Source organism: Mus caroli, unplaced genomic scaffold, assembly GCF_978045245.1.
Source record: "Mus caroli unplaced genomic scaffold, Mus_caroli_1 scaffold_13, whole genome shotgun sequence".
Taxonomy (NCBI): domain Eukaryota; kingdom Metazoa; phylum Chordata; class Mammalia; order Rodentia; family Muridae; genus Mus; species Mus caroli.
Window position 1 is genome coordinate 25,966,540 of NW_028227268.1, and position 27,275 is coordinate 25,993,814.

At 49.9% G+C, this 27,275-nt stretch overlaps 2 protein-coding genes and 1 long non-coding RNA gene across 3 annotated transcripts in view; 1 reads left to right on the plus strand and 2 right to left on the minus strand.

The window, feature by feature from the left end:
• Positions 1-4,705: 4,705 nt before the first annotated feature.
• Positions 4,706-6,877, minus strand: Hoxb2 (homeobox B2). The gene is made up of 2 exons (XM_021177301.2): positions 6,493-6,877; positions 4,706-5,739 (listed from the first exon to the last, which is right to left on the minus strand). The coding sequence occupies exons 1-2, from the start codon at positions 6,875-6,877 to the stop codon at positions 5,060-5,062; spliced, it is 1,065 nt and encodes a 354-aa protein (XP_021032960.1). The 3' UTR covers positions 4,706-5,059.
• Positions 6,878-8,574: 1,697 nt separating this feature from the next.
• On the plus strand, positions 8,575-13,041 carry LOC115032331 (uncharacterized). Its single transcript, XR_015044969.1, has 4 exons — positions 8,575-8,666; positions 10,278-10,365; positions 11,772-11,844; positions 11,973-13,041. It is a non-coding gene; the product is annotated as an uncharacterized LOC115032331 (long non-coding RNA).
• Positions 12,272-27,275, minus strand: part of Hoxb3 (homeobox B3) — a 53,473-nt gene continuing 38,469 nt past the window's right edge. The window contains exons 3-5 of the mRNA XM_029483438.2: positions 17,559-17,646; positions 13,974-14,570; positions 12,272-13,131 (exon numbers count right to left, since the gene is read on the minus strand). Coding sequence (XP_029339298.1) covers positions 12,272-13,131; positions 13,974-14,421 — 1,308 coding nt within the window. The 5' untranslated portion in view covers positions 14,422-14,570; positions 17,559-17,646. The remainder of the gene's footprint in view (positions 13,132-13,973; positions 14,571-17,558; positions 17,647-27,275) is intronic.

A 27,275-nucleotide genomic window follows, 5' to 3' on the forward strand; every position in this document is an offset into this window, starting at 1 on the left:
GACTATTGAAATCTCCATCTCACCACCACAGCACGGAAAGCTGGGTGTGTCCAGTGGGAGGCCAATGGGGGATCTGGACTGTAGTGGCCACAAGAGACAGAAAGGATAAAGTAGGGGCCCTATAGGCCACCCTCAGCAAATAAAAAACATGCATTTGATTGATAGCACATTTCAGGAAGCTATGCAGTAGGGTCCATGATACTTCTCAGAGGTCTGGAAGAATGGTGGACATCAGGATTCAGCAGGGCTGTTTAGGACTCTCATAATTTGTACCTGTGTTCTCATACCCAGAAACCTGATAAAAGTCTATTACACCATATGTCAAAGAAGAATTTCAGTGGTTCTTTTTAAATAAAATGGTCTAGACTTTTTGTTTTGTTTTGTTTTTGTTTGTTTGTTTGTTTGTTTTGAGACAGGGTTTCTCTGTATAGCCCTGGCTGTCCTGGAACTCACTTTGTAGATCAGGCTGGCCTCGAATTCAGAAATCCACCTGCCTCTGCCTCCCAAATGCTGGGATTAAAGGCGTGTGTCACCACCACCCGGCTTGGTTTAGACTTTTTAAATAATAGTAAACATAGTCAAGTATTGAGAGAGATGGCAAAGGATGGAAGCCACAGATACCCTTGGTAGGGCATTTCTGAAGACTTACATTAAATGAATATGTAACTCCTGGCACGTAACACTGTATCTAATGACATGCTTATTGAAAAGATGTAAATAAATTATCGTGAGCACACTTGGAGGTGTAAAGCTATACATTACCTATTGTCAAAATGGTCCTACCAAAAATGTGAGGTAGGCTACTGTCAAGCACCAAGGGTCACTTTAAAACGTGTAACCGCAGCCATAATAAATTTCCCAACAGCACCTGGGAAGACAAATACATATACTATTACCATAAACTAATGTAGACTACATTAGAAACATTTAGCTCTTCCATTGATTTCACAGAGAGAAACTGAGGTCCAGAAAGGGGAAGGGACTTGCCCAGGCTTAAGTTAACTTTTTTTTTTTTAATGACTCTAGGTTATCGTGATTGCAAGCAATTCCTCAGTTTAATAGTCTCTGGCTTTCACTGTAGTATTAATGAGCTATTCTTCTTGCAAGGAGTCACTAAAGAGCATAGCAGACTGACCAGCAGTTCTTCTGCTTGCCCGCTCCAGCCACAGCCAATTTATAACCTGTCTGGGCCACAGGCTACACACAGTTGGTTCTGACCCAAGAGGAATCCTGTTTCAGTCAGGATGGAATATGCCTGCCACCACTGGAGGGGTCAACTGCCACCACTGGAGGGGTCAACTGCCACCACTGGAGGGGTCAACTGCCCTACCTAGGTATCACTCTTGCTCTCCCCGTTTCTTACATTCAACTGCAAAACCTCAGGATAAAGTAGACAGGATGGCCCTGGAGATGGGAAGAGGAAACAGAGCTAAATGGGGAGAATTCCATACTGACAGGGATCCCCTGATTTTGAAATTGAGAGGGGGAAAACAAAGATGGGTGTCTCTTTCTTCTGGAAAAGTATTGCCTCTTATATTCTCCCAGGGTATCACCAAAGATTGGGGCGTCTGTGTATTCGAGAAAGGACAGAGACAGAAAGGTTGTGTGTTTCTTGGAAACAGAATTTCAACTCTGCTCTAATAATCACCAAAGAGGAAAGATGGATGCCCTGATTTCTTGGATTGGAAGTGACTTGCCCCTACCATATAGGAAATACATGAAGCTAAGCAGGTAGAGTGAACTTTGGCTGCACCCCTTCATTTTAGTAGGAGAAAGCATGTCTGGTATAACCTCAAGCAGGAGCAAAGATTCTATGTCCTCTGAACATACTGAGGTTGGGATAATTAGAAGGTAGTAGCTAAATAAAATGGATCAAAGGTCTCTCTCTCTCTCTCTCTCTCTCTCTCCTGTTTTCTATCTTTCTGTTTTGTTTTGTTTTGTCTTTGGTTTGCTGATTTTACTGTTATGTGCATGGATGTTTGCCTGAATGTATGTCTGTGTACCTGTGTACCACATGTGTGCCTGTTGCCTGTGGAGTTTAGAAATGGAGGATCAGGGCCTTTGGAACTGGAGATACAGTTGTGAGCTGCTGTGTGGGTGCTAGAACTGAACCCAGGTCCTCTGCGGGAGCAGCAGCTCTTACTTGCTGAGTCAACTAGCTTTCCAACCCCCACATCCCCTTTTGAGGTTTATTTTTTTGTTTTATTTTTTTTTTACCTGTTTTGTTTCTATCTTTGTTTTCTGAGATAGACTCTCATTCTGTAGTCCATATTGACCTTGAAGTCCATGTATGTAAGTCTGTGTAAATCAGACTTGCCTCAAACTCACTGCAGTCCCCCAGCCTCAGCCTACTGAGGCCTGGGTTTACAGGTATGAGCTACCATGCCCAACTTTTTCTATTTTAAGACAGCCTAGACTATGTAGTCCTCTTACCTAGGACTATAGGATTATAGGTGTGTACCACCAAGCCCAGCTCTCAAACATTCTTAAGTGTGGGGGAGAACAGAAAGCAAGATAGCAATGTAATCTAGCAGTCCTTCTCAAGCTTTAATGTACCTATAAATCATTTAGAAATCTGCTAAATTGCAGGTTCAGATTCTGTAGGTCTGGAGTGGGGCCTAAGATTCTGCATTTCTAACTAGCTCAGGCAATGCTGGTACTGCTGAGCCATGGAGCAACCCAGCATCTACAGAAATGACACCACAGGGATCCCTGGGTATTACAGACCAGCATCCCTGGATGGAGCTCTTCTGCAGCTCCTGCCTTTTGGCATTGATAAAGGATGTTTAAAAAAAAAAAAAAAGCTGGAAGGTGGGTAATTAGTGAGATCTTTCTGGCATTCTTGATCTTTGTAGCAACCTGGTATAGCTGCAAGAACATTTTTAATTAGACTAAATTATCTAGTTTGGCTATCCATAGAAAATCAAAGCCCCAGCTGATAAGTCTCTTTCATTTTGCTAGCATAAAGATGGCCTATGTGCTGTGATTTTTAAGATGTTAAACACTGCCTGTGGACATATTTTATGGAGAAATAAACACACAGTCCAATGAGATGTATAGTGTGGTTTTAATATATTATATATTCACTTATTTATGAGGAAAATAAACACACAAGCCAATAAGCTGTGTATTATTACTTTAATATATTGAATTTATTTCATACCTATATATTTTATGAGAGAAAATAAACTAATAAGATACACGATATTATTATAATAACACATCTAATTGTTCTATATTAATTTATTTATGAAAGAAATAAGTGCAATTTAACATGACATAAGATTATTTAATGCATGAGGTGAATTCTATATTAAGACAGTTTAAGGGATTAAATGCCAGCTGAGTAAAACGTGTATACTTCCCACACTGAGGGACCCGCGGAATGCAGTGGGTTTGCCTAGAGCTCCAAGTCACCACCTACCTTGGCTTCTGCTGGTTAGAGGGGAAAGTCTGGGAGGCCTAGGAAATAAACTGCCTTTAAAAAAAAAAAAAAGGCAACATCTGCCGGGGAGGTAGGTATCTGTTTCTGAGCCTGAGAAATATTAAATAAACCTGAGGAGGATGGATGGCTTTCCAGGGTCCCTTAAATCTCCTGGTTCTGGAGAACAAACCAAGAGGCAGATGGGGAAGAGAATCCCTGCCTCCCCTTTCCTGAGTTTGCAGAGCTGGGAGGGGGACTATGGGGGGCAAGAAGACAGGAGAAATGTTGGGATGGAAAATGAAGCTGTTGTTCAAGACAGGTGGGCTTGCATTTGGAAAATGACCTAGAGCGGTTTCAAAGCCCTGAGCAAAAAGCCACACTGGGTAAAGTGGTCCCAGGACCCAAAGTTCGCTTCCCCTCCCCAGCACAGGGACTCTCCTCTCCTTGCTCTCTCTCTCTCTCTCAAATAAAATAAAAACCCACAATTGGCGGGAAGCTCCCAGACTGTCTTTTCTTCGTTGTGAAAGATCTGGCCTCAAGAAAGTGGGAGTGGGTGCGAGCCGGGAGCGGGACCCGAGCATCCCGCAGCCGCTGTCATGGCGGCCGCAGTTGCTTCTTCTGCGCTCCAAACCCAGCGCCATTTTGAGCATCGTCCCTATTTCCCGCGCTCTCTGCGGCTCGCCGCGCTCCTTCTGTGAGCCAAAAGCCTCCTGCCACGCCCGGGCCTCCCTTCTTCCCTACAAAATTCCTAAGCCCCATTCTAGTCTTCAAGGACCTGGAGCCCCAAGCAGCATGGGGCACACAGCGCAGGCCTCGGCCTAAACTTGCAGACTCAAAGCCCGCAGGCTAGCAAGTCCGAGGATTTCTCCTTCAATTCCTTTTACCCTCTGCGCAGCCTCCAGGGCTCAAAGCTGGCCTCTGAGACATTTTCTTGTACCCGCTTCTGTCCCCCCCAGAACGCTGTTTTTCCACCCACCCCACATTTATTTCCAAGCAGGGACCCAGGGAACATCTTAGCAGGACTGGAAATGGTCCGTTTGCAGATGAACCAAGCTTCCATAAACTCTTCCTGGTGTCTTGGACAAGAAATAGTCACCAAGCAGGGCCCCTTTTGTACCACCCGGACTTTGCCAGCCTTCTCTTGGGTCTCCTGAGCCAGAGATAAATCAACTTCAAGCGGAGAGTGGGAAAGCAAAGACTGGCCGTAGGGACTTGGCAAAAAGAGCTGAATCCCAACACAAACACTCGTTTTCATATTATAAAGACATTTATTTACGCTATGAAAATAATGTACAATAAATACTTTCCCCCTTTCCTATTATTAAACAATTTTAATAAATAATCTACAATCTAAAACTTAAAAAAGAGGAAAATAGGTCCCTCTAGTTCTTTGTAAGAAAACCCGCTCCCACTAGAGTTTAATTATTCCTGAGATTTCGTTGGAAGGAGTTTTACCAAGTGGATTTTTTTTTGTGTGTGGTTTTAAAAAGCGAAAAGGAGTGAATGAAACGCTAATTCGTTACTATCTGGATTTTAACAAAACGCATAAATGTAACCAGGAGTGGAGAAGGCCCGATTCTCCCGCCCCCAACAGCCAAGGAGGACCAGACGGAAAGGACCAAAGATGGGAAACAGTTAGGGAAACTGCAAGTCGATGGCACAGAGCGTGCTGGTGAAGAAGTCCAGCTCTTCCTCGGAAAAGGGCACGGGGCTGTCGAGAGAACCCTGCAGGCTGGGCGAAAGGCCTCCGGACATCTGGAGACAGGAGTCTGCAGCAAAGAGGTTGAGGTCGGGTAGAAAAGGCGAATCCTGCCGCTCGGGGCAGGCGTCTTCGGGTAGGGGCTCGCTCTGCAGGCCTCCGGCTCTGAGCATTGTGCAACCGGGGCTCGATGCACCCACACTCTCCAGGGTGGTGGCAGGCAGCGCCGACGGCGGTGCGCCCCGGGGTCCCTGCGCGGCCTCAGCAGGGTGGAAGCAGGCTTCCCGCAGCCGGTGAGACGCGACGTCGCCCGGGCTGACCGTGGGTTCCTCGGCTGGCTCTCCCGCGTCGTCCTGGGCGCTCGGCCCGCCTGGTTCTCCCTCGGGCGGCTCTCGATGCTGCGTCTGCCGCTTGTGTTTCATGCGTCGGTTCTGGAACCAGACTTTGACCTGCCTTTCGGTGAGGTCCAGCAAGGCAGCGATCTCGACGCGACGCGGCCGGCACAGGTACTTATTGAAGTGGAACTCCTTCTCCAGCTCCAGCAGTTGCGTGTTGGTGTAGGCCGTGCGCAGTCTGCGGGAGCCGCTGCCGCCGCTCTCTGGCAATCCGGGGCCATCTGCGGGGGAAGCACCCCTATGTTATCAGAGAGGTCTCAACGCAGCCTCCGTTTAGCTGAGATCGGGAGCACCCCTTCGGCTAAAAAGACTCTCAGCAGTCCTACTCGGGCTCCCACCCCACCCCCACAGCGCTTCCTTCTGTGTCTTTGGGGGTCTTTTTAGTGCTCTTCCACGTAGGCAGACCCGGCCCGGGTCAAGTCGGTGCCTTCAGAGCCGCCCACGGGCCACGGAGGGGGCGGGGAGCAATTTCTCTTAGCTCCCAGGACCTCAGAGTCTCTCTCCCCCCAAGTCCTCCCAATGGACCCCTCAATTCAGAACTTTCCAACTCAACCTGGAGAGAGAGGGATCACAGATTGTTCTTCACCCCTTTCCTTCCTAGCTTTTGAATTCCCTCTTCTCCCTAGGTTTAGGAGAGCTAGAGGCATCGCATCTTTTCCAGGCTCCAGATTCAATCCCAGACACGCTTCATTCCTCTACACAGAAACAGGGGAAACGCTTCAATCGAATCATTTTTTTCTAAGCACATTTAAGGAAAAAAAAAAAAAAAAGCATCCTCCCCACCCTCAATCAGCTTCCAAAATTTTCTGGGGGTGGGGGTGCTAACAGTGGCTAGGCCTGAACCCCAGCGGGATACTCTGCTTCCCTCGCCCCAGATCCGTCGACCTAGGGAACCCCACCAGGAGCCCCATCACCTCACATTCTCCCCTTCTCTTCCAACTGCCCCTCACCCCGCCCCTAATATGCTTACCCACCTGATGGTGATCCGACCCCGGAGGCCCGGACCGAGGAGGCGGATGGAGATGGGGATGCGGTGGATTGGCTGGGTTTCTTGGTGGATTTCTTCTCTTTCATCCAGGGGAACTCGGGGGCTGGGGGGGCGACGGGGAGTGGCGGCGGTGACCGCAGAGCAGGCCCATCTCCGGCTTGCTTTTGGCTCCCTGGTCTCTGAAGGGTGGAGGCGCCGAGCTGGAGGCTGGGGAAGGTTTGCTCCAGAGGAGGAGGAGGAGGAATTAATGTCGACTCCTTGATTGATGAAGTTTGAAATGTCTCCAAGACAGCGGGGAAGGAAGTCAGACACTCGGCGAGCGATGGCTGGCTGTTTATAAACCCAATCTCCCTCTCAAATTCAAAATTCATGGCTTTCAATGGTGGGGGAGGGGGCCTGCTGGGGGGGGCGTCAGGAGGGAGGATCAGAGGGACCCCCTCTCCCGCCCCCCCCAGGTTTATGCAATGGAGCGATTTCGCGGGGGGGAGGGGGATTTCGCTCTCTCTCTTTTTTAAATTTAGGCCTTTATAATTGTATATTGCTGATAAATACAAGCGTATGGGGACTCTCTCTATTAAACCCAGGACTCCGCCGAAATTGCAGGGAATTCATGGTCACGGGACCGGTCTCCGCCAATCGCTAGTCTAGGCCTGGTGGAAAACACAGGCATTATTTGCTTTAATTGATTCAAAAACTCCAGAGGGCCACGACCTGGATACCATGAGGCTTCCTCCTCTACCTCTATTCCTTCATCAGTACCCCCACACTCTCCCTAATGGCTCTCTTTTCCCAGAAAAGCCAAAAGAACCTTTTCCTTCCCTTCAGGGACTGTGTGGTGGCGGCAAACAACCACATTTAAGGGAGAAATGGATTGAGTTAATATGCTTTCTTTATGTGGCCTTCAGTAGCCTCTTACCCTACCACCACCTCAGCCCCCAAAAGAAAAAAAAAAAAGCTCATTTGGGGGGAAGTGGGAGTAGAAAGAGGCTTCCATACCTAGGGGGAAATCAGAAAGGAGATGGATGAAGGACAGCACTAACCAACAGCAGCAGCAGCCCGCCCACCCTCAGAAAGCAGTAGTTCACACTTAAGAAATGCACAGAGCTGGCAGCAGGGACATAGATTCCAGGAGCACTTTGGGACATGGTCCTACCTCCCTAGCTATGTGCCCTGAATTCTAGTCTCTGCTCAGAATTTACAAGCAGTTTCTTATGTCCACTTGCCTTCCTGTTGGGGTCATCTGTACTCACACTGTGACACCCCAACCCTGGCAATAGGAGGGTCTAAGAAGGTCTAAAGTGACAGATGTATTCACAGGGCCCCAGGTGTATCTGTGTCTCTATCCAGGGCACCAAAGTAGCCATCCACTTAACTTTCAAAGCTAAAGTCAATGCACAGTCTCCCTCTGGACAAAGGGATTTCCCCCTCTGTATTTGCTTTTGGGCTACTTTTTAAATCCCTAGTAAGAAAAAATTTCCTAAAGATGGTAGGGGAGAGGGGGAGAAGGGACTGGGGGTAATGACCACCACTGAGATTATATTCTGCTTTGGGCCTCCAGAGAGAAAAAAAAAATGTAATGTATCCTATGGTGAGGCGCCTATGATGGACTCAACTTTAGAATATTGTGATTTACTAGAAGAAGGAGGCAAAAAAACAAAACAAAACAAAAGCAAAAACAAACAAAAAAACCTCAGAGCCACAAGCAAATCGGTGGGAAACTAGGCCTCAAAGCTGAAAATGAAAAGTCAGCTGGGGGAAGATTTTTAAATAAGTGGGTCAGAGGGACCAAGAGGAGATGAGGCGATCAATCTTAGCCCCCTGACAGCTCCCTCCGATTGCATCAAAGAATTTGGCTCTTTGGGAAAGCAGAGGGAACAACCTAAATTGCATATCCCTTAAAAAGGCCTGAGGGAGGGGGTAGCCAAAGAGAAAGGTGATTCTGGGAGATCTAGGAAACAGATGGGAAATGGGGACAGAGGGAAGGCGCTAACTTGGGTGGAAAGTTTGCTCCGGAGAACTCCCACGGCTCTGGCCTCCCCTCCCCCTCCTCGCTCTCTGTCGCCTAGCCTAGAGGAGAAGGCTGCTTAGCAGAGAAATGGCAACTCAGCGGAGAGCTGGAACTAGAAACTTTCTGTCAGTGTAACGTCCGCGTGGGTGGTGGTGAGTATTTAAAGAAAGAAAGAAAAGAAAAAGGCAGAGAAGTTTGCCGGGAAGCGTGAGGTGGGGAAGGGGGGAGGGGGGACCTGGAGGTGGTGGACAGAAAGAGGCAGGCTCTTGGGAAACTGCTCTTAACTAGGCCAGCGGCCAGAGAGGGTGTTGTGTACCTTAGCTAAAACAAAACAAAACAATGTATGCATATATTTTCCTGGATGGTGGTTAGCAGAGGAGAATCCAAATAGTAGCTGTCTGGAAGGGAGTCCTGTACAGTGAGGCCTGGGAGAGGGCCTTCTCCCCGGCAGCATGGGCACTTCTAGAAGTTTTGTAACAGGCGCTCCAGCTGGCTGCAACATCCAAGGATCTCCTAAGACAACCAGAGCCCAGACTGTCCTGTAGGAAATACAGCTCTCTAACCCTTGATGACAGATTTTATGGCCAGATTAGTGAACAGTAGAAAACTTGGGTGTTGAAAGGGGGACCCGAGAAACCTGTCCAACCCTCCCTCCCTTCCAGAGACATCCCTCCTGCCTTGTCTGCTACCTTACAGCGCAGATTTTTATCCATGTTTTTAAACAGCTTTAGACCTAGAATCTGGAAAACAGAAGGGTAGGTCCTATTTTTGTTTAGAGCCCTAGCTCCAAGCCACAATATATCAATATAGCTAGCTAAATTCTCTCTTATCTGGTTCCTCTTCAGCTAGATAAATAAGCAATCCACCCTTCTCCTCACAGTCAAACATGACCCTTCTCATAGTTATATCATTCAGAAATGTTATTCAGGGAAGAGGAAGAGGAAAAGGAAAGACAGACCCTTGAGCATTATTTGATCCCAATCAAACGTTGCACGCTCCTCTGCCTTTAATTTATAGCCTGGCCCAATGCTAAATTGCTTGCTGCCCAGATGAGCCAAGTCCAGTTAAAAAATTCTACTTGGTGGGGAGGGGGCGTATTATTCAGGTTGTTTTTTTATTGTTATTTATTGTTGCATAAAGACTGTAATTACTAACCTTGGGCTGCCAGGATACAACATAAAAATGAAAATCAGCCCTCGCTTTAAGGCTGAGGGCCTGAACGATTCTTATCCCCCTACCCCCACCCCATATCACCACTACCACCAAATATATGCTCCTAATTAAGCAATGTGGGTTCATCGCTTACAATTAGAATTATGTAACTCTTCAGCAGGCAGCCATCGCTTCTCTTTCAACGAATTAGCTCCATATTTCAGCCTCCCCTGTCTCCTCGCTCTTATCGGATACCGCTATGCGGTGGTGACATTTCATCTTTGACAGACCCTCTCCATCCTCGCTCCAATGTGATAAAACTTTTATGGAACCAGGACTAAGAAATGAAGTTTTCCCAAGCATCGTGGAAACAGAGCCTCACGTTAGCCTGGGGACCATTTTATTTAAGCTTGGTTTCTACAGCTTCCTCTCGCTCCCTTCTCTTCCTTGGCAGGAGAAATCTAACCAGCCCTCCTCTTCCTCTGCCCTGGGCTTCATTTAATGATCAGATTTCCCTTTAGTTTTAAGGCTTGACCTGAGAAGTCTAGGCCTCGGTTTGTTATTTCCCCCTCACTCCCCGGATTAATCATTTTCCTTTGTTTTCATTTTAGACCCAATGATGGTTGGGCTTCGGGTCACGTGACAGCCTCATTGTAGCTCCGGAAGAGAACATGAAGTTTAGGTTGCCTGGAAGAAGCAGTAATAAGCTAGGTTTGGGGTTGCCTGGATGTAAACAGAGGGGGTGCCTGGAGGTGCTGGTCAAAGGGACAAAAGAGGCCAGTGACTAAGAAAAACAGACAGGCAAAGAACAGACTTAACCCAAGATTCCCTCCATCCCCCCCCCCCCAAGCTTGTTACTTAAACCTTAGCTGAAGAACTTGGCAGAATGGTCCAGACTGGTACAAATGTCAAAAACTGAGTTGGAAGCAGGAAACACCAGGAAGGGGAGACAGCGACCTGAGCAGTGGGCAAAGAGCCTGGGGAGTGTCACCAATGCCCTCCTGCTAGGGGACATTTGGCCACTAGAGCCTTTTTCTGCAACCTGAACTGGACCACCATAACAAGATAAAATTAATAACAGAAAGTTTATTCAAGAATTGTTTTGACAGACAACTCTTTTAACTAAGGGGAAAAAAATAACTACGGAAGAACAAAGAAAGTTCCAAGAGAGAATTAAGTTCTTATCTCTACAAATTCAGGACTCTACAGTGACATTTAGGAGCTGAGTTCATGCCTTTTAGAACTAATTACAATTCCTCATATGTACGAGTTTAACATAAATCTACAGCTCTTGTCTAGAATACAATAAAAACTAAAATAGCTGGTTTTACATGACAGGAAACACAACAACCTTTATAACAAGTAAATACTAAAAAAGTACATTTTTCCTTTTTTTTGTCCCTCATATAAATACATAATGTAGGGGGATAAATAATACAAAAAAGAAAATATTTTAACAGGCTATAACCAATAAATATATATGAAAATGTTCACTAGAACACACGCTTTTTGAGCGAAGCTGGACTTTCTGCAGGCCCAGACATCTCTCACAGTTGTTTTTTTTTTTTTTTTTAATATCCATTAAAATGTAAACTCCAAGTGCAACAAGACTGTCCTGTCAGGAACTGGAGCAAGGTCCACAGGTCCAGCTGTAGCACCTGCCAGGACAGACAGTTTGTTCAAATATACCCTGTTTTCACGTTAAGTCAAGAGAAGAACAGAAGTAAAAAGAAAGTGGATGGAGTGGGATGGGGTGGGAGCTGAGAGACTGGAGAATGGGCAAGCCTCCAGTCCTGACAACTTGCCTGCCTTAGCCTCTTAACTTTTCTTTAAAAGAAAAAAAATATATATTTATTTATATTATAGGCAGCTCTGACTTTCAGGATATCTTACCATCCCTGAGCCCTCTGAAAATTGTAATCAATAGGGGTGGGGTGTAGATATGAATGTCCTTAGAGCAGAAAACCAACCGTAGGGCCATAGTAAATGATAGATATAGTAAGAAGCCTAACAGATGGGGGAGGGGGGAGTTGAAGCTTCAGGGAAGTAGGAGAGAAACATACTTTGTGCCCTTCGATTTAAATGTGTTTTCTTATTTTTCATAGGGAGACTGAAAGGGAGAACAACAACAACAAAAAAAATCAAGATTTCGGGGGAAATTACCCACAGAGATGCAAGGTAAGTTGATTGCTTGCTGATAGCCAAGCCATTAAGTGTTGAATGTGCTTCTCTGCCCTGCTTGCCTGTCTTGGCTCCCTCTACCCGACTCCACGTCACCTCTCCAATCTGAAATTCCCACTTGGTAGTGCTGGAACCCTGGGAACCCTGGGATTGATGTGGTCCCGTCTCCAACCTGCTGTGGATTCCTTTCCAAGGGTTGTTGGCAGACAGATGGAACCAGGCATGGAGGACTTAAAAGACAGCCCCTGGGGGCGGGGAGGGGGCCTGGGAGCTGGGAAGGCACCCCAGGCCTGTTCTGTTTCTGGAAACCTGGCGACAACCCCATCCCACACCTCTTTCAGGACTCTAAACCGCGCCCATCCCCCAAGTCCGCCATCTCCCTGGCCCTTAACCTCACCCCTCCCTCCCCAGCCCGCCCCTCCCATCACAGGTGTGTCAGTTTGGGCGCTTCTTGGATTCTACCCTGAGGCGGTGCGTGGTGAGAGGAGAGGTCTGTGTACGTGGGGTGAGGGTCACAGGGTCCGTGATGCTGGTTGGGGGCCATAGGGGCCGCCCCGTTGTAGTCCAGGTTCCCCGAGGGGTGGTGGGAAAGGTGATTGAGGCCGTAGAGGGAGGGGCCGGCAGGGGGCGGCAGCGGATCCGCGTAGCCACCCCCGCCCACATACACCGGGCTGCCCTGCATGGTGGGCGTCCCGTAGGCGCCCCCGTTAGCTTGGAGGACGTGGGGCTCATACTCCGACGCCGGGGTCGGGGGGTACTTCTGTGGAGCGCCGCAACCCTTGAGAGGGGGCTGGTAGTTGGAAGGCAGCGCGTAGGCATTCTGGTGGCCTTTGCCGAAGGCTGGTGGGGACGGGCTGTCGTAGCTGGGGGTCATGGAGTGTAAGGCGTTCATGAAGCCGGCCGTGGACTGCATGGGCTGCGGGGGGCTTCCGGCCGGAGAGGGACCCCCAGAGGACGAGGCCAGCCCCTTGGCCTTCTGGTCTTTCTTGTACTTCATGCGACGGTTCTGGAACCAGATCTTGATCTGGCGCTCGCTGAGGTTCAGCAGATTGGCCATCTCGACCCGGCGCGGCCGGCACAAATAACGGTTGAAGTGGAACTCCTTCTCCAGCTCCACCAGCTGCGCGCTTGTGTACGCCGTGCGCGCCCGCTTGGACGCCGCCGACCCCGGGGGGCTCTTGTCCCCTCCCCCGCCGCCGCTGCCGCCCCCGCCGCTGCTGCCGCCGCCGCCACCACCGCCGCCGCCGCCACCACCGCCGCCACCGCCACCACCACAACCTTCTGCTGGACCCGAGGGGGGAGGGGTGGGAAGGGGAGAAAATGAAATAAAAGATAATTACTGAACACGCCGAAATTGAATGCATCGTTTCTTAATAAATCCAGGCCTGGACTCGGAGGCCCCGCTGCCCTCCCCTTCGCGTCCCCGCCTCCTCTACAACCTCCCCCCCTTCCTACCTCCCGTCGCATTAGCGGACACTCTATAATAGTGGCATTTATTAAGAGACCTGTTCTCCTTTCACGGCCCCGGCTTATGAAAATTTGATCATGTCACACAGACAGAGCTGCGTGGCCATTTATTTAGGGCTAGGTGTTTGCGTGTGCGCGCACCCCTCCCCATATATCCAAATCCAAGTCTGAGGTGATTCCTCCCTTCTGTCCGCCCTCTTTACAAGACAAGTGACTGGGAACACCTTGGGGGGTGGGGGGAGACTGGACACTGGTGGGCAGGGCCTGGAAGTGTGGCACGTAGAGGCTCGGGTGGCTGCAGGCCGGGACCCCAGGCTGCCTGAGCGATGGTGATTAATACCCACAGTAATCATACTTAATAATAATCTATCCTTGATGACTCTGTGCCTCCAGGCGGTGCGGCCTTGGGAAGGGCTGTAAGGCCAACTGTCCCACCTCCTGGAAACTCTTGGAAGCCCAGGCCGAGGATGGTTGGAGGGACTGGGTGTTGGTCAGGTCAGAGGTCATCAGGTAGTGAAAGGTAGATAAAAAGCACTAGGCAGCCATCTAATATTGTCTCCAGGCCTCCTTGTGGGCGCCTTGGGGTCGGATGCTATAATAACAGTGACATTCCTGGGTTGGACAAAAGCTGACGGACTAGGAAGGCAGAGAGCTGGTACCTGTGCCGGGGGAGCTGTTTTTCAGCTTGGACGTTTGCCTCGACTCTTTCATCCAGGGGAATATCTGTTTGGTGAGGGTGGAGTTGGAGCCGGCACCGCACTTGGGGGGGCCGCTTTTGCTGGGCCCGCCCCCGTTATTGCTGTTGCTAGTGGTACTGGTAGGTGCGGCGCTGGGTGGGGGTGAGCCCGGAGGTGCGGGCAGGGGCTCTGGGGCCAGGCCTGGCCTCATGCAGCTGCCGTTGAGCTCCTTGCTCTTGGCATGTGGGGCGGCGTTGCCCAGGGACTGCAGAGAACACGCTGAGCGCTGGTAGTCACCCTCCAGGTGCGTGGCAGCCTGAAAGGGGGGCTGGGGAGGCCCGTCGTAGCCGAAACCATTGCTGCCAGGGTACGAGGAGTAGCCTCCGAAGAGCGCAGCTGCGGTGTTGTCGTAGTAGGTGGCTTTCTGCATCGCTGGGCGAGGCCCGGGCAGTGGGTGGCAACTTGCAAGGGCCTGATACCCTCACGACCGGACATTGGCACCCCTGGGGGTCACGTGACACGCCGGACCCCCCTCCCCTTTCTGCCCCCCTCCTCCCGGGTCTGTTCCAAGCGGCTGACCTGCGGGGCGAGAGAAGAGACAGAGGGGAGAAGAGGACTGGGCCTCGAATCCATCTTAGGAACTAAAAAGGGAACTGACATCAATAGTTTTTTTTTTTTTTTTCTCCCCTCGCCAGTATCTCTGCAGCAGACGCTGAGACCAAGTATCTAACCTGACTTGGATGCTTCTCTCTTCAACTTTAATTTTAACGGGAAAAAGAAAACATCCATTTTCATTTCCTTTTTTTTTTTTTTAAACAAAATCAAGACTGTACTCCTTCGAGGAACGCTTAGGAATAGAACACCACTGCTTCATGGACCATTGCCTCTCTCTGGCGCCCTGCACTAACCACCCCCTGGCCTCTTCTACAATTTTTCCTTAACCTCCCCACCCCTGCAACTCCCCAACCCTGGGATGGGGCAATCCCAGGGAGAGGGCACTATTAGACTCTAAAGTAAAAGCATCCCAGAGGTCCTCCTTCCCATAGGGAGGCCTCTCTGCTTCCTGTCTTTCTTCCTTCCATATCTTTTCACCTAAGCAGCCTAGCCTGTCTAGCCTGGAAGGAACACTTGCAGATCTTGGACCCAAGCTGGAATGAAAAGCAAGTTCATCTGGGACTCTTCCCTCCAAGATCATAGCAGCCTAAGGTAGAAAATTCCTGAAGATTTTTAACCCCAGAGGCAGTGGAGCCAAGTTTCATCCATCTATGTCCCATCTGAAGGTACCATCACCTCCAGTCTTGGCTCAGGCAGGCCTGGGACCTAGCAGCCAGAGGCCCCTGTGGAGCGTCCAAATGGACCATGATTGTTTAGATTTCCCAGGCAAGACCGGTTGGTGCTATGACCATTTGGCTTGGGTCTTCCCCACCCCCAATCCATAACAATCTGTTTTCTTTTATTTCTCAGGGAAAAAGAAAAAGGAAAAACTGTGCAGCTGCTGGAATCTCTTTTCTACTGAGATGGGGGAAATTATTCAGGATGATAAAGACTCACAAAACAGTTTGAACACTATTCTTCTCTGGATTCAAAGGAGAGGCTGTTTACTGAGGTTCCCAACAGCAAATAATAATAATAATAATAAATAAAATAAAATAAAATTATGGTCACTATTCTAACACAGTCTTCTTAAAGTGCACCCAAAAAATAAAGCTGGACCGTGTCAGGAGGTTTTGTATTTGTTCCGAGATTTCTGACCATATCTCCTCTTTCTCTGTCTTCTCCAGTCCTCTTATGGGTACTTCCCTAAAGCCTCCAGTCTGATCCTCTCTGTGTCATGTGCTTTGGGCAAAACTTAAACTATCATTCAGCCCAGCTGGTCAACTCCAAAGAAAACGTGGTAAAAATAAAATGAAAAAAACTTCAGGTGGGGTGAACCCCTCCCACACGCAAAGGCTGCCCTTATGACACAGATCCCGGTACTTAAAAGGGAGATGATGTAGCCCTGAGTTCCAATTGGTTTCTGGGAAATTTTTGTTTCTGGAAATACACACGGGTGTGCAAAAGCAGCAGGTCCTTCCAGGGAGGACTGGAGTTCAATTGACCAGGCTGACCCAATCCCTTTATTATTATTACCATTAGCCTCTGATGATTTAACCAAAATTAGCTTCGGAGCAGCCCTGGCTGAAAGGGAGAATTAATTAACCGACATCAGTTGAGTTTGTTATTAATAGATAGAGAAGAGAATGAAATAAAAACCTTGGAGGGGGTTAGCTGGCTGATCCCTGGCTTTATTTAGTCTAAATGATTGTTACAGCAATAATGATGATAGTGATAACAACAACAACAACAACAACAACAAATAAAAGCCCAGCATTTGACTAGACGCCTGGGGCTGAAATTTCTGTCGTTTCCCCAGCAATAAGCCCGAAACGAAACCATCGCAGGACAGAGGCCAGGCGAGTGTGGGAAGCGAAGGAGCCAGAGACGTGATAGGAAAGAATGGAGACTCCTCTGGCGGTGAGACAAGGCCAGGAAGGTTTGTGGATTCGGAGAGCCTCCAGCTACCGCTGCTGGCGGGCTGTCTGGCCGCTGCGGCGGCGGTGGCCGGCCGGCGAGGAGTTACCGACCTCCTGCTCAGGCTCAAGGAGGCGAGGAGAAACTGTTCGGGACGCCAAACTGGTTAGCGGCGGCAGGTTCCAAGCTCACCGGACCAGGCCCGGGCCCAGCTCCACGGCAGCAAGTTTGGCGCAGGAGGTAACCGAATTAAAAGGCGCCTTAGCAACTCTGCTCCGGGACTTTGCCTAACAGGGCTCCAGGCTGGAGGGCGCAGAGGACTGGCTCAATGGGACAGTAAGGAACCCGAAGGTGCCCTGAGGATCTGAAATCTGGGATCCAGAAGAGGGGGTGGGGAGCAGCTCTACCCAGCCAAACAAGTCTATTTCCCTTGCCTCCATGTTGGAAAAATTCAGGCTCCATACGGCTTCTCCTCGGAAGGGTGGAATGGAGACAGTGGCTCTGGGCTTCCCCTCGGGGTCTCGCTAGAGAAGGGAGGCAAGCCCCCCTCCAGAACCCCACCTTTCTAGGCACACTCCTGGGAGAGCCGAAAAGGGTAACAATAGCTGGAGAAACCCCAGGAGAGAGGATAGGCCGTCTTCCAAGACTTTAAAAAAATAACGAAAGGAAGAAAAAATAAATAAAAGGATAAGAAAGGGAAAGAGGAAGATTTGGCTCTTCTTAGCAAACGGGGGAGAGGGCATTCAGCCCTGGATCTGGCTGCTAGCAGAGAAGAGAGGGGAAAAGGAGAAAAGCGGAAAGGGAGAGAGAGAGGGAGGGAGGGAGGGAGGGGGGAGAGAGAGAGAGGGAGAGAGGGAGAGAGAGAGAGAGAGAGAGAGAGAGAGAGAGAGAGAGAGAGAGAGAGAGAGAGAGAGAGAGAGAGTCAGTCGCTGCGTGGAAGGAAGCTTAAAGCTTGTGAACTCTTCTTGAACCGAGATTGGAGTCATATGGGCCATAAATCATTGAGACATACTCTCCGCCATTCACAAACTGATAGCCTATTTCAGTCCAGCTTACCTTAGCCACCGACGAGGGGAGAACAGGCAGACATAATATATATTCACATCGAGCCCCAGCGCGAGCGGCAGGCGAGAAATCTCCCCTCCTTGAAGGCAAAGGAAAAAAAGACCACTGTTTAAAGCTGCGTCGCCCCCCCCCCCCCAAAGCCACCCCGGCTAGGGAGCCCGAGGGGCAGACCGGCCAGAGGAGCCGCGCGGCGTCCGCTTCAATTCACTCGGCTTTAGAGCGGGGGGTACGCAGGAGGGAGGGGTAGGGGAGCGGGGGGAGAAAATAGCAGACCGAAAGGTGCTGGGCGGCTTGGCTCGCCGAGAATCCGGCTCCGAGCTCCAGCTCGGCCAAGCCGCCACAGTGTGGTTGCCCTATAAGACTGGTACGCCCTACTCTCCGTAACAATGGCCTCTGCTTTTGCACAGGGAAAAAACCACACACACACACACACACACACACACACACACACACGCTCGCCCCCCCCCACCTCTCCCCTTTAACCAGCATAGATGCCTGATAAGGAGGGAAGGTGATTGTGGTGATGAGAGATGGGGGGGGGGTTGCCTCCCCCCCCCAAATAAAGTGTGAAGCAAAGAAAGTAGAAGGTGTTCTTGTCTTGTTTTGTTTTTTTTAAAACAGGAAATTTTTTTACATTGAGATGGGGAAGAAGAAAACAGCAAAATGCAAAGAAAGCTGGTGGAGTTTACATAGTGCCCCCACCTTTTCAGGACACCCCCCCCTGTATTGGACCATTATGCTAATTCGAGAAATGGCCTCTGGAGACCTAGCCAGAAGCTGGCTTGACTGGGCCAGGGGTGCTGGGTGTCTCTCCTGCTCACTCATAGGAGGCCCATGGAGACTCCTCTTTTTTTTTTTTTTTTTTTTTTTTTTTTTTTTAAGTAGACACTCCTGGTGGTTGAGTCCCTGATCTCAGTCCCTGATTCTTCTCTCCTCCTCATCCCCTATCCCCTAGTCTCTAATGGGGGAGGGGGGACAAAGCCAGACTTTCTCTCTCTCTCTCTCTCTCTCTCTCTCTCTCTCTCTCTCTCTCTCACACACACACACACACACACACACACACACACACCCCTTTTGAGAACAGACAACTAGCGGTGAGCGATGATTAAAAACCCAGAACATCTTGCAGGGGGAGTGGGGTTGGAGAGAGGGTGACAGAAGGAAGGATCCCGGTTTAACTGGAGCTCCAGACAGCCCGGTCAGAAGGGCTCTAGGAACTTCAATGGGTCGTTTCTGTTAAGATTCTCACCTCAGGAAGGGCAGAAGGGGCTAAGGGGTGAAAAGGACATTTGTACTCCCAGAGAAGATGAGAACTCCAGACTGGCTTCATTTTGAATGTACTGGCCGACGGGATGGAGGATGAACATCACTACTCAGAACCAATCTGTCTCTCCACCATCACCACCACCACCACCACCACCACCACCACCACCGTGCTCTGCTCGGCAAGACTCAAGTGAAGGAGCTACAAAAGCTGAAAGTTTTCTTAGAGTGTGTTTGAACAGGGCAGGCAAAAGCAAGTAGGAGGCCTGTAGGAGGAAGACAGGAGCCAAGAATGTAGGTGTCTGCAAATTTGGGCCAGGGGGTGGGGAAAGAGCCATTGGCAGTAGAGGCAAGAAGACAAAAAGAGCCCAGGCCATTTCTTCAGGGTGGAGTGCCTGCAGGCTGCCTAACTGCTGACTTAGAGGGATGACACAGAAGGCAGCCCGTGTCTCTTTTTCTACACTGGTTCTCTTAACTTCCTAAAGACAGATCCCGCCAGGAGCCTGTGCTTTTCTGATTAGGGCACTTGTTCTTTGCCTTCTCCCATCTGGATACACCAGGACAGGCATGGGACAGGAAACAAAGGTGAGAGAGCACCAGCTATTGTCTCCCTTCCAGAGAGGATGGCATGGTCTCCCATGAGCAATAGCTCTCTTACCTCCCTCCCCCCCCAAGGCTCTTCTTTAGGGGTGGTAAAGGGTCAACCCTTGACTTAGGGCCCCACTGTCTCTAAGCCCAACAAATCAGGCCAAATGGGCTGGAGCAACTGCTTTCTCTGGGGCCCTGTTTTACAGAAGGAACCTGTGGTCTTCCTATACCCTTCAGCAACAGGAGTCACATGCAGAGCCCTAGATGGGATACCTGGGATCCTACTGCCTCCCCAGAGCTGGTGGCTTGAGGAAGGTGGGAGTTGAGAGGGTAAGTAGAGAAAGCAAGCCGGAGTCAATTTGCTGTGTTTATTAGTAGTATCAAGAAAAATATTAATGAAGTATTGGGGATCAAGCCAATAGCCTCCTGAGTACTTGTCCAGCAACTGTGATATGAGATCTACAGGGTTAGATGCCAAAGAATCTGAGGTCTGGTGGGTCAGCAGCTCAGTCCAGGGAAACTTCCAGAGACTTCAGGAAATTTAAATCACAGACCATCTCCTCTACTTCCCACAAATAAAGAGATTTTTTTAAAAAAAATGTACTTCAGACTCTTCAACTCCTTAAAAGCTATCACCACTGGCTAGAGATGGTTATTGTGGAATTGAGAAAAAACCTGGTCACCTTTGGGACTGCACAGCTCTGCCTAAAGGGATAACAAAAGAGCCTACGTGTCACCTAGCCAATGCTGCCGGCAACAACAGTGGCCTGGATTGCACTGGGGTGGTGGGAAAGAGTATGGAGGAAGAAAAAAAAAAAAAAAACCTTCTCTTTCCAAGCCTTCTTCACCCCTGGTGGTCCCAGAAAGAGGGACATCCAGGGATGGGAGCAAAAGGGAAATCTAGGAGCCAGGGAAAAATTTTTAGAGGAGATGCACCTGTGAATGTGGTAGAAGTTGAATCCAAGATACTTGTTTGGTTTCTTTATCTTTCCCCTGTCCCTGGGGCCACAGGGAGCTGCCCGCCATGAAGCTGGGAGGTGACAGAGGGACAGAGGCATATATGGGTGCTGAGAGGGTTTGTTCTGTTCAGAAAGGTGGTAGGTAGTGGCTTAAGAGTCTTTGTAAAATGAAGAGAACAAAGGCTGGATGCTGGAGCTGGAGTGAGGAGCTTGGGGCAGAGGACATCCTGAAGGATCTGAAGATAGCCTCTGTGGACTAACAGGAGACAGGGGGATAGACTAGAGGCCATGATTTAGGGGTAGTTTGAGCCGAGCAAATGGGAAACAGCTTTCTCTGGGATTCAGAGAACTTGGTAACTTTGTGGGAAGGTGGAAGGGCAAGAAGAGGGAAAGTGCAGAGAATGAGACAAACAGCCAGTGTGTGCTGATAGAGGCAAAAACTGATCCGTGTAAAAAGAAAAAAAAAAATGGGAGAGAGCGTCCCTTTTCACAAGCATCCTTTCTGTCTTTGTAGAGACAGGGTAGTAGCTCTGCCCTCTCTTCCACAACTGCTGCTGGGTACTCAGCATCGGCAGAGTAGGAGTTTTGTAAGCAATCTTTGAGTGGCGCGGACCCGATGACTGCCCACCCTTGTGAATCTCAGTACGATCATCCTTACCCACCCCCGCATCCCCCAAAGACATTCCACAAAGAACAAAAAATTATCTCAATAAGGGCAAACAGTGCTGGCTTCTTTAAAACCAACTTCTGCCCTCAGTCTTCTGGTGACCAGGGATCCCATTCCGATCTCAGGCAAGCAGAAAACTCCTCTGGCACTGCTGGAGCTGCGGCTACAATTTAGCAATTTGCTTCTTGCTTGCCCCATGCTCTTTTCTAGCTTGGCGGTCCAGTCCAACTTTGTGAATACTTTAAAGTTGAAGCTCATCTTCATCTCCTCTTAAATATTAGTGAAGATTTTAAAGCTTTAGGTTTGTAAACGGAGGAAGGTGTTGTAAATGAAGATGGCTTTGTAGAGTAGACATGGGTTTCCCTTGTCCCTGGCTCTCTCTCAGAATGCTCGAGTGGGAAGGAACAAAGAAACATGGGAAAGAGATCTGAGCGCTTTCCCCAAGGCCAGTGTAGACGCAGCTGATGATAACTCGGAGGGGAGGGGGTGGGAGAAAGCCTGACCCAATGAGCAAAGAAAAGAAAATCCAGGCTCTATCCCACCCTGCCTCAGACTAGGAGTGAGTAAGGAAGAAAGAACATCACATGGATCTATAAAGCCTCCTGGGTGCCAGTGGAAGACCCCTTAAACTAATACTAAGGGGACCACAGTTAGCTGCAGGCAGGCTCTTTGGTCAAGAAAGATCCCATTCTAAATCAGGGACATCTAGTTTAGCCCTGGAAAACCCCACCCCTATCAGTGTGGAGACAAAGGTAGCCAGGATGGAGAGGCAGAGGGGAATGGGGTGGGAGAGACTGTAAGTCCTGGGCAGCTGGAGGAGTAAGCCAGGGGAAGGAGGGAGATAGTGGCAAAGACTGGCTGGCTGAAGGGAAGGGCACAGTCCACTTTGAGTGGCCTGCAGGCAGGGTCTCTCTTGACTGATTGGACGTCTCTCTCCCAATGACCTTTGTTTAGTAGACAATAACTCACTGGATTAATAGCCAATCAGTGGAAGGCCTCCAAATATAAAACTCCAAAGTCAGAATGGGATAGGACCAGAGTCTGGGTCTGGCAGTCTTTTCCCCCCCCCCCCCCCAATAACTTTCTCTCTCAAAATAGGTTTGGAGGATTGGATTGTCTGACCAGAGCCTGGGATTTCTAAAAATGAAGTTACTTCGCTGTCTCCACTTCCTGCCTCAGAATCCCCAAGCCATATTTTTCCTGGGCATCCAAAAACTCCCAGAAACCCATCACCCTCCTTCTATCCCTGATCCCAAAAGAAATTGCCCTTCACATAGCTGTGCATCTGGGAAGCCATTGCCTTCTAGTTTCATGTCTCTGTAGTTGGAAGAAGAAAAAGGAAATAGAGTGAAACAAAGTAGGGACCTTCCATTTTGCTGGCCTCAGTTCTAGTTACCCTGGAAGGACAGACAGTATGGTGCTATGGCACGCTGTGTATGCCCTGCCCTCTCCCAGATAAAGAAGGTCTAACCGTCCAGGGTCAAGGTTGAGTCTGTGGGAAAGCTGCACCTGCTTCCACCGATTCTAAACTGTGATCCCACAATCCAGGTCTTGACCTAAGGTAAGAGGAACCTCAGATGCTTGCTTCTGGACAACTCCAGCCCTGGCTTAGCATCTTAACAGAGAAAGAGGCTTGTCTGGTGAAGCTAAGGCCCTGTGCCAATCCTGGCTCACCCCATCTAGCTAGGCCTCTATTGTCATTGCTCTTGACCTGGGCTCCATTCTGTTGAGAACAGGGATTCCTTCAAAACACATAGTCCAGAGGACTTAATTTCTAGAGGTACAAGCAGAGACAAACTCTGAATTTTGCAAACATATCATGCAATAACTTCTACAGTCAGATAGCCACAGAACTACCAGACACACAGGAAGTTACCCCCCAAGCAGTATCCCACAGACAAAGAGATGCTGAGGGGCACCCAAGAGCAGAATGGGGGAGAACTTGAAGTGTCTAGTCCAACTCTGCCATTGTAGCAGAGAGGGAAACTGAGGGCCACAGTGGAAAATAAATTGACATTAGGCTATGCCTGCTACAGGCTTGAGCCTTTAGTCATGGCAGCTTGGCTGTGTGACTCGAAGTTGAGCATTCTTTGGGCCTCAGTGAGCCCCTCTTTAAAGCCAAGCTGTTTGTATGAAGGTGAAGGAGCCGACTAAATAAATGATCTCCAAGGTTCCCTTTCAGGCTGAATATTAGTAATTATCTATATCCTAATGTAAATGTGAGTAACAGCAAACAATAATAAACTGAGTTCAGAAGATAAGTGCACCAGTGCCATTGTTATCAGATGCAAAATACTTCCTCTTGGGAATTACATGTTTCCTTGGCTACCACTGAGCACATATCCTGGTCTGGATCCTCTCTGGCCCCACAGAAACAGTGGGCCTCACTGCTCCTCTTCTGAGTGGAGGATGGGTTGTTTTCTACACTTTTTACAAAATCAAAAGTGCTATTTTTGGATGGATGCAGCAATCTGAGTAGTAAATAATTAATTTGTATAATTAGAAGAGGAAGGCTTCAACCTGGCAATTTTTAACCAGGCATCAATAAGCCCATTGTACCAGCCTGGCCTTCTCACCCCAATCCCCCCCACCTCTGCCCACACACCTACCAGTTTCCAAAGTTGCCCTCTCCGACCCCTCAGTTGACAACCAGCATTTCCAGGATAGCCAATGTGTGTGTGTGTGTGTGTGTGTGTGTGTGTGTGTGTGTGTAGGGGTGGGGGGGGTATCCTCAGAGCCAGAGTCTGCTCTCATCCCAACCAAGTTCCTTTCTCTGCAGTGTCCCCCAGAGGTCCATCTGCAAGCAGCTGTCCCTCAAAGTATTTCCTACACACCCACCCCAGGCTGCACTGAGCGCCAGGTTGAGCTCTAGGCTCTTGAGAAACACGCAATCCACCTTCTCAGCTCAAGATGCCCCAACAATGCAGTGGGTTTGCATTTCAAGAAACTCCCATTAATATCAATTTACTTCACTGAAACCTCGGGTTCTTCATCAAGTTGATGATTTATGATAAAATCAATTAAATTAAGGCCACTTAGGGCCCAGCCGCTTCCTCTCAGATTTCATTGGTTCGGGCCCAAGTGTCTGGTGGAAAAATGCAAGTTTAGCTGGAGGCGAGGAAAGATAATTCTGTGGCTGAGAAAATTTAATGCAAAACAATTCGCAGGCAAAGCCGGTGTCTGGACAGAAACACACGAGCCACTAGTTGGCCTGCGGAAATAACTATCTAGGGGTCCAAATGTTTTCTTGCCACCTTCAACATTCTGCACGTTTCCCTTATTTGTGGTCAACTGTGTGTTTATTTCACACTACCTCTCAACAGAGACTGGGAGAATTTGAGCAGCAATGGTAGGACCCAGCCCTTCCAAGACCAGACTTCAATCTCCCCCATTTTCCTTGCCATACCACATCTTCTGCACCGGCCACTTCACTCTATTCTTAGCATCCCACTACAAAGTTACAGATCCAAAGTGAAGATCAGCCACCGTGGGCGTGGGCAGGCAGTAAATACTGAGAGGGAACGAGGAGCTGTGGCCAGAGGCCTGGACAAGCTGGCTTTGCTGCCTGTGACTTTTTAGAAGAAAGAAAGGCCAGGCAGGAGAAACAGTACCTCACGGACAGCATAAAGAGACAGTGAATAGTACCCAAAGCTACCCTGTTCCAAAGTACCAGGACCAGAGGACCCCCCAGTCCCACTCCTGGCTCTTTATATGCACTCACGAATTGATTCTATGTAACTGCAACGCCAATCAGAGCACATGCATACACGCCCAGTGTTTAGGCTCACTCCCACAATACACAAACAATCTCCACACGTGCGTGCCTGCACACTCCTTCTGTCTCACAAAAGCACCACACCCTTCGCCTGTGAAGAGGTGATTCCTGGGGTCTAAGAAGAGAAAATAAATCCCAACGCAGCAGCCTAACATCGCCACCCACTCCAAGGAAGGCAGGCTTCTCCCCGCCTCTACTCTGTTTGGTTTTTGGTTTCCAGAGCGGGCAGATAGTAAACACAGCTTCTCTGAAAGCCATAAATCAAGCCCTCTCCTACCTTCTCAGCTTAACACCCAGCCTCCGCGTAACCTCTTGTCATTTCAGCTTCAAATAACTCCTAGGTGCTAAAGGGCTGACCCACAGTGGCAGCTGGATTGTGCGAGCCAGGCCCAGCCTCAGGTTTCCCTCACCCCCACAGCTCCCATCTCCCCCAGAAAGTCTCCATCCTTCCTGAACCCCAGAGCTCCCCAAACCCTGATCGGATCTTGTCTACCCACAGGTACAGCTCCACATTCTTCCACACTCGCCCTACAACCCAGGGCCCCGAACCCCAATCTCAGTCCCACACCCCCTCCTCTAAGTTGTTATAATCTTTGTCTAGCATTCAGATGACAACGTGGGGAGTGAGGGTATCCGCGACCCTCTCTCCACATCCACCGGGTCGCGGGGCGCTGGACTGAGCACCGCACACTTACCTGTGCGGTCTCAGACTAGGGTGCGAGCCGCGGCGGACTGCCTTGTGCGGGGAACGCGTGAGAGCTGATGGCCGGTCCTGGGACCCTCGGCCCGGGCTGGGGATGAGCCTGGGCCGGCCACATCCTGGTCCCTTGGCCCCGGGAGCACCCCCGCAGTGATGGCGGTTGGGGGGGGGGGTGAGGGAGAAAGAGGCCGGCCTGCGCCTCGCCCCCGCCCCCGGCTTTGTTCAGCCTGCGGAGCCGGGCGCACAGCTCCTGCCCAGGGATGCTCCGAGTAGGGCGAGCCCGCGGTCCCACCAAGGCCGGCGCCGGGCTACGGGAAACCCAGGTTGGTGCGGGACCCGGTCTGAGAGGTGACCGAGTCGCCGGGCGAAAGAAGTGGCGACTGGCAGGGCCACGGAGAAGCGCGGGGGCCTCGGGGGCGCCATGGCGGAAGGCGGGCGCACCAGCGGCTCTTCAATGTCACCAGCGAAATGGGTTCCATATGTCCAGGCCCGAAGGAGAAGGGAGGGAATAGGAGACGGTCCAGGGCAGGGCAGGAGGGGGTGGGGGTACTGTGAAGGAGGGAGAGCTTGGGTAACAGAGGTAATGGGAAGAACTGGAGGGCCCAAAAGTGCTTTCTTTCTTTTTCTCCTCCTTCCCCAACTTCCCCTGCAGACCCTTTAAAGTTGCTTAGGTTCCCTTTTATTCTTTTCTTTCCTGAAAGATGAAAGGGGGAGGGGATCTGAAAGGGAAGCATCCGTTTGTTAAACTGAAGGGTTAAGGCAAGAAGTGTGGAGGTGAAAGTTCTTGTAAAACTAACTCCTCCTCCGTTTCGAAAGAGAGTTCAAAGGAGGGGCTGAGGAAGGAGGATTCTCCCCTCTAGGTTTCAGAGTCTTGTTCCAATCTCCCTGCGGTGATGGCGTTTGTTTTGGGAAAGAGCCCTGATTACTGTCCCAGTGCAAGAGGAGACTAGCATGCCCGGGACATCTTTTATTGGCCTTCCCCTGGCTTACCAAATTGTCCCCGGGATCCTTCACACCTGACTAGGGCCTTCCAGGAGCTTACTCCATAGGCAGTAGTTTCTAAGAAGGTCTCAGTTCCGGTCACTTCCTGTACAGAAAGCTTCACATAGTGGGAGTGGAGAATGGCTCATGGAGTCTGAAGAAGTTGGCCCTCTGATGGGTATAGGCTCTCCCTACCCCTCCACCACCTCTGTTGTCTCCATCCCTTTCTCACAGGCCCTTTGTTGCCTTACACCCTTCCTCTCTTAGCTCCTCAAGGGAATCTGAGTGGCAGGCTCCTCAGGCAGGACTTCTGAGGGTCTCCAGGGATCACTTCTGGGCTGGGTGAGCTCCTTAAGGCTGCCTCTCCTTCTCCTTTGGAGCCCTTTCCTCTGTGGGGGAATCTACACCCTGTCTCTGAGAGGGTCTTTTTCTGGGGAGAAGGGGAACAAAATGAGCAGGCTCCTTTTCTACTTCTGTCATTTAACTGTGTCCTGTGTCGTGTGTCCTTCCAGAACAAACTCTCTTTCCCTAAGACTGGCCTTTGTTTCCTCTCCTCTCGCCCTAAGACCCTGCCTGTCCTTGAGCTCAGCCTTGACTTTCCACCCCAAAGGGAGCCTGCTGTTCTTCCCCTCTCCCTCCCTCCCTCCCTCCCTCCCTGCCTCCTTCCCTCCCTCCTTATTCTCTCACTTATTTTTCCATCCAACTCATCTGGTCATCAAAGCATTAGCAGCCCAGCATCCTGGCATCTTAAGGGTACAGTGATAGATACTATAGT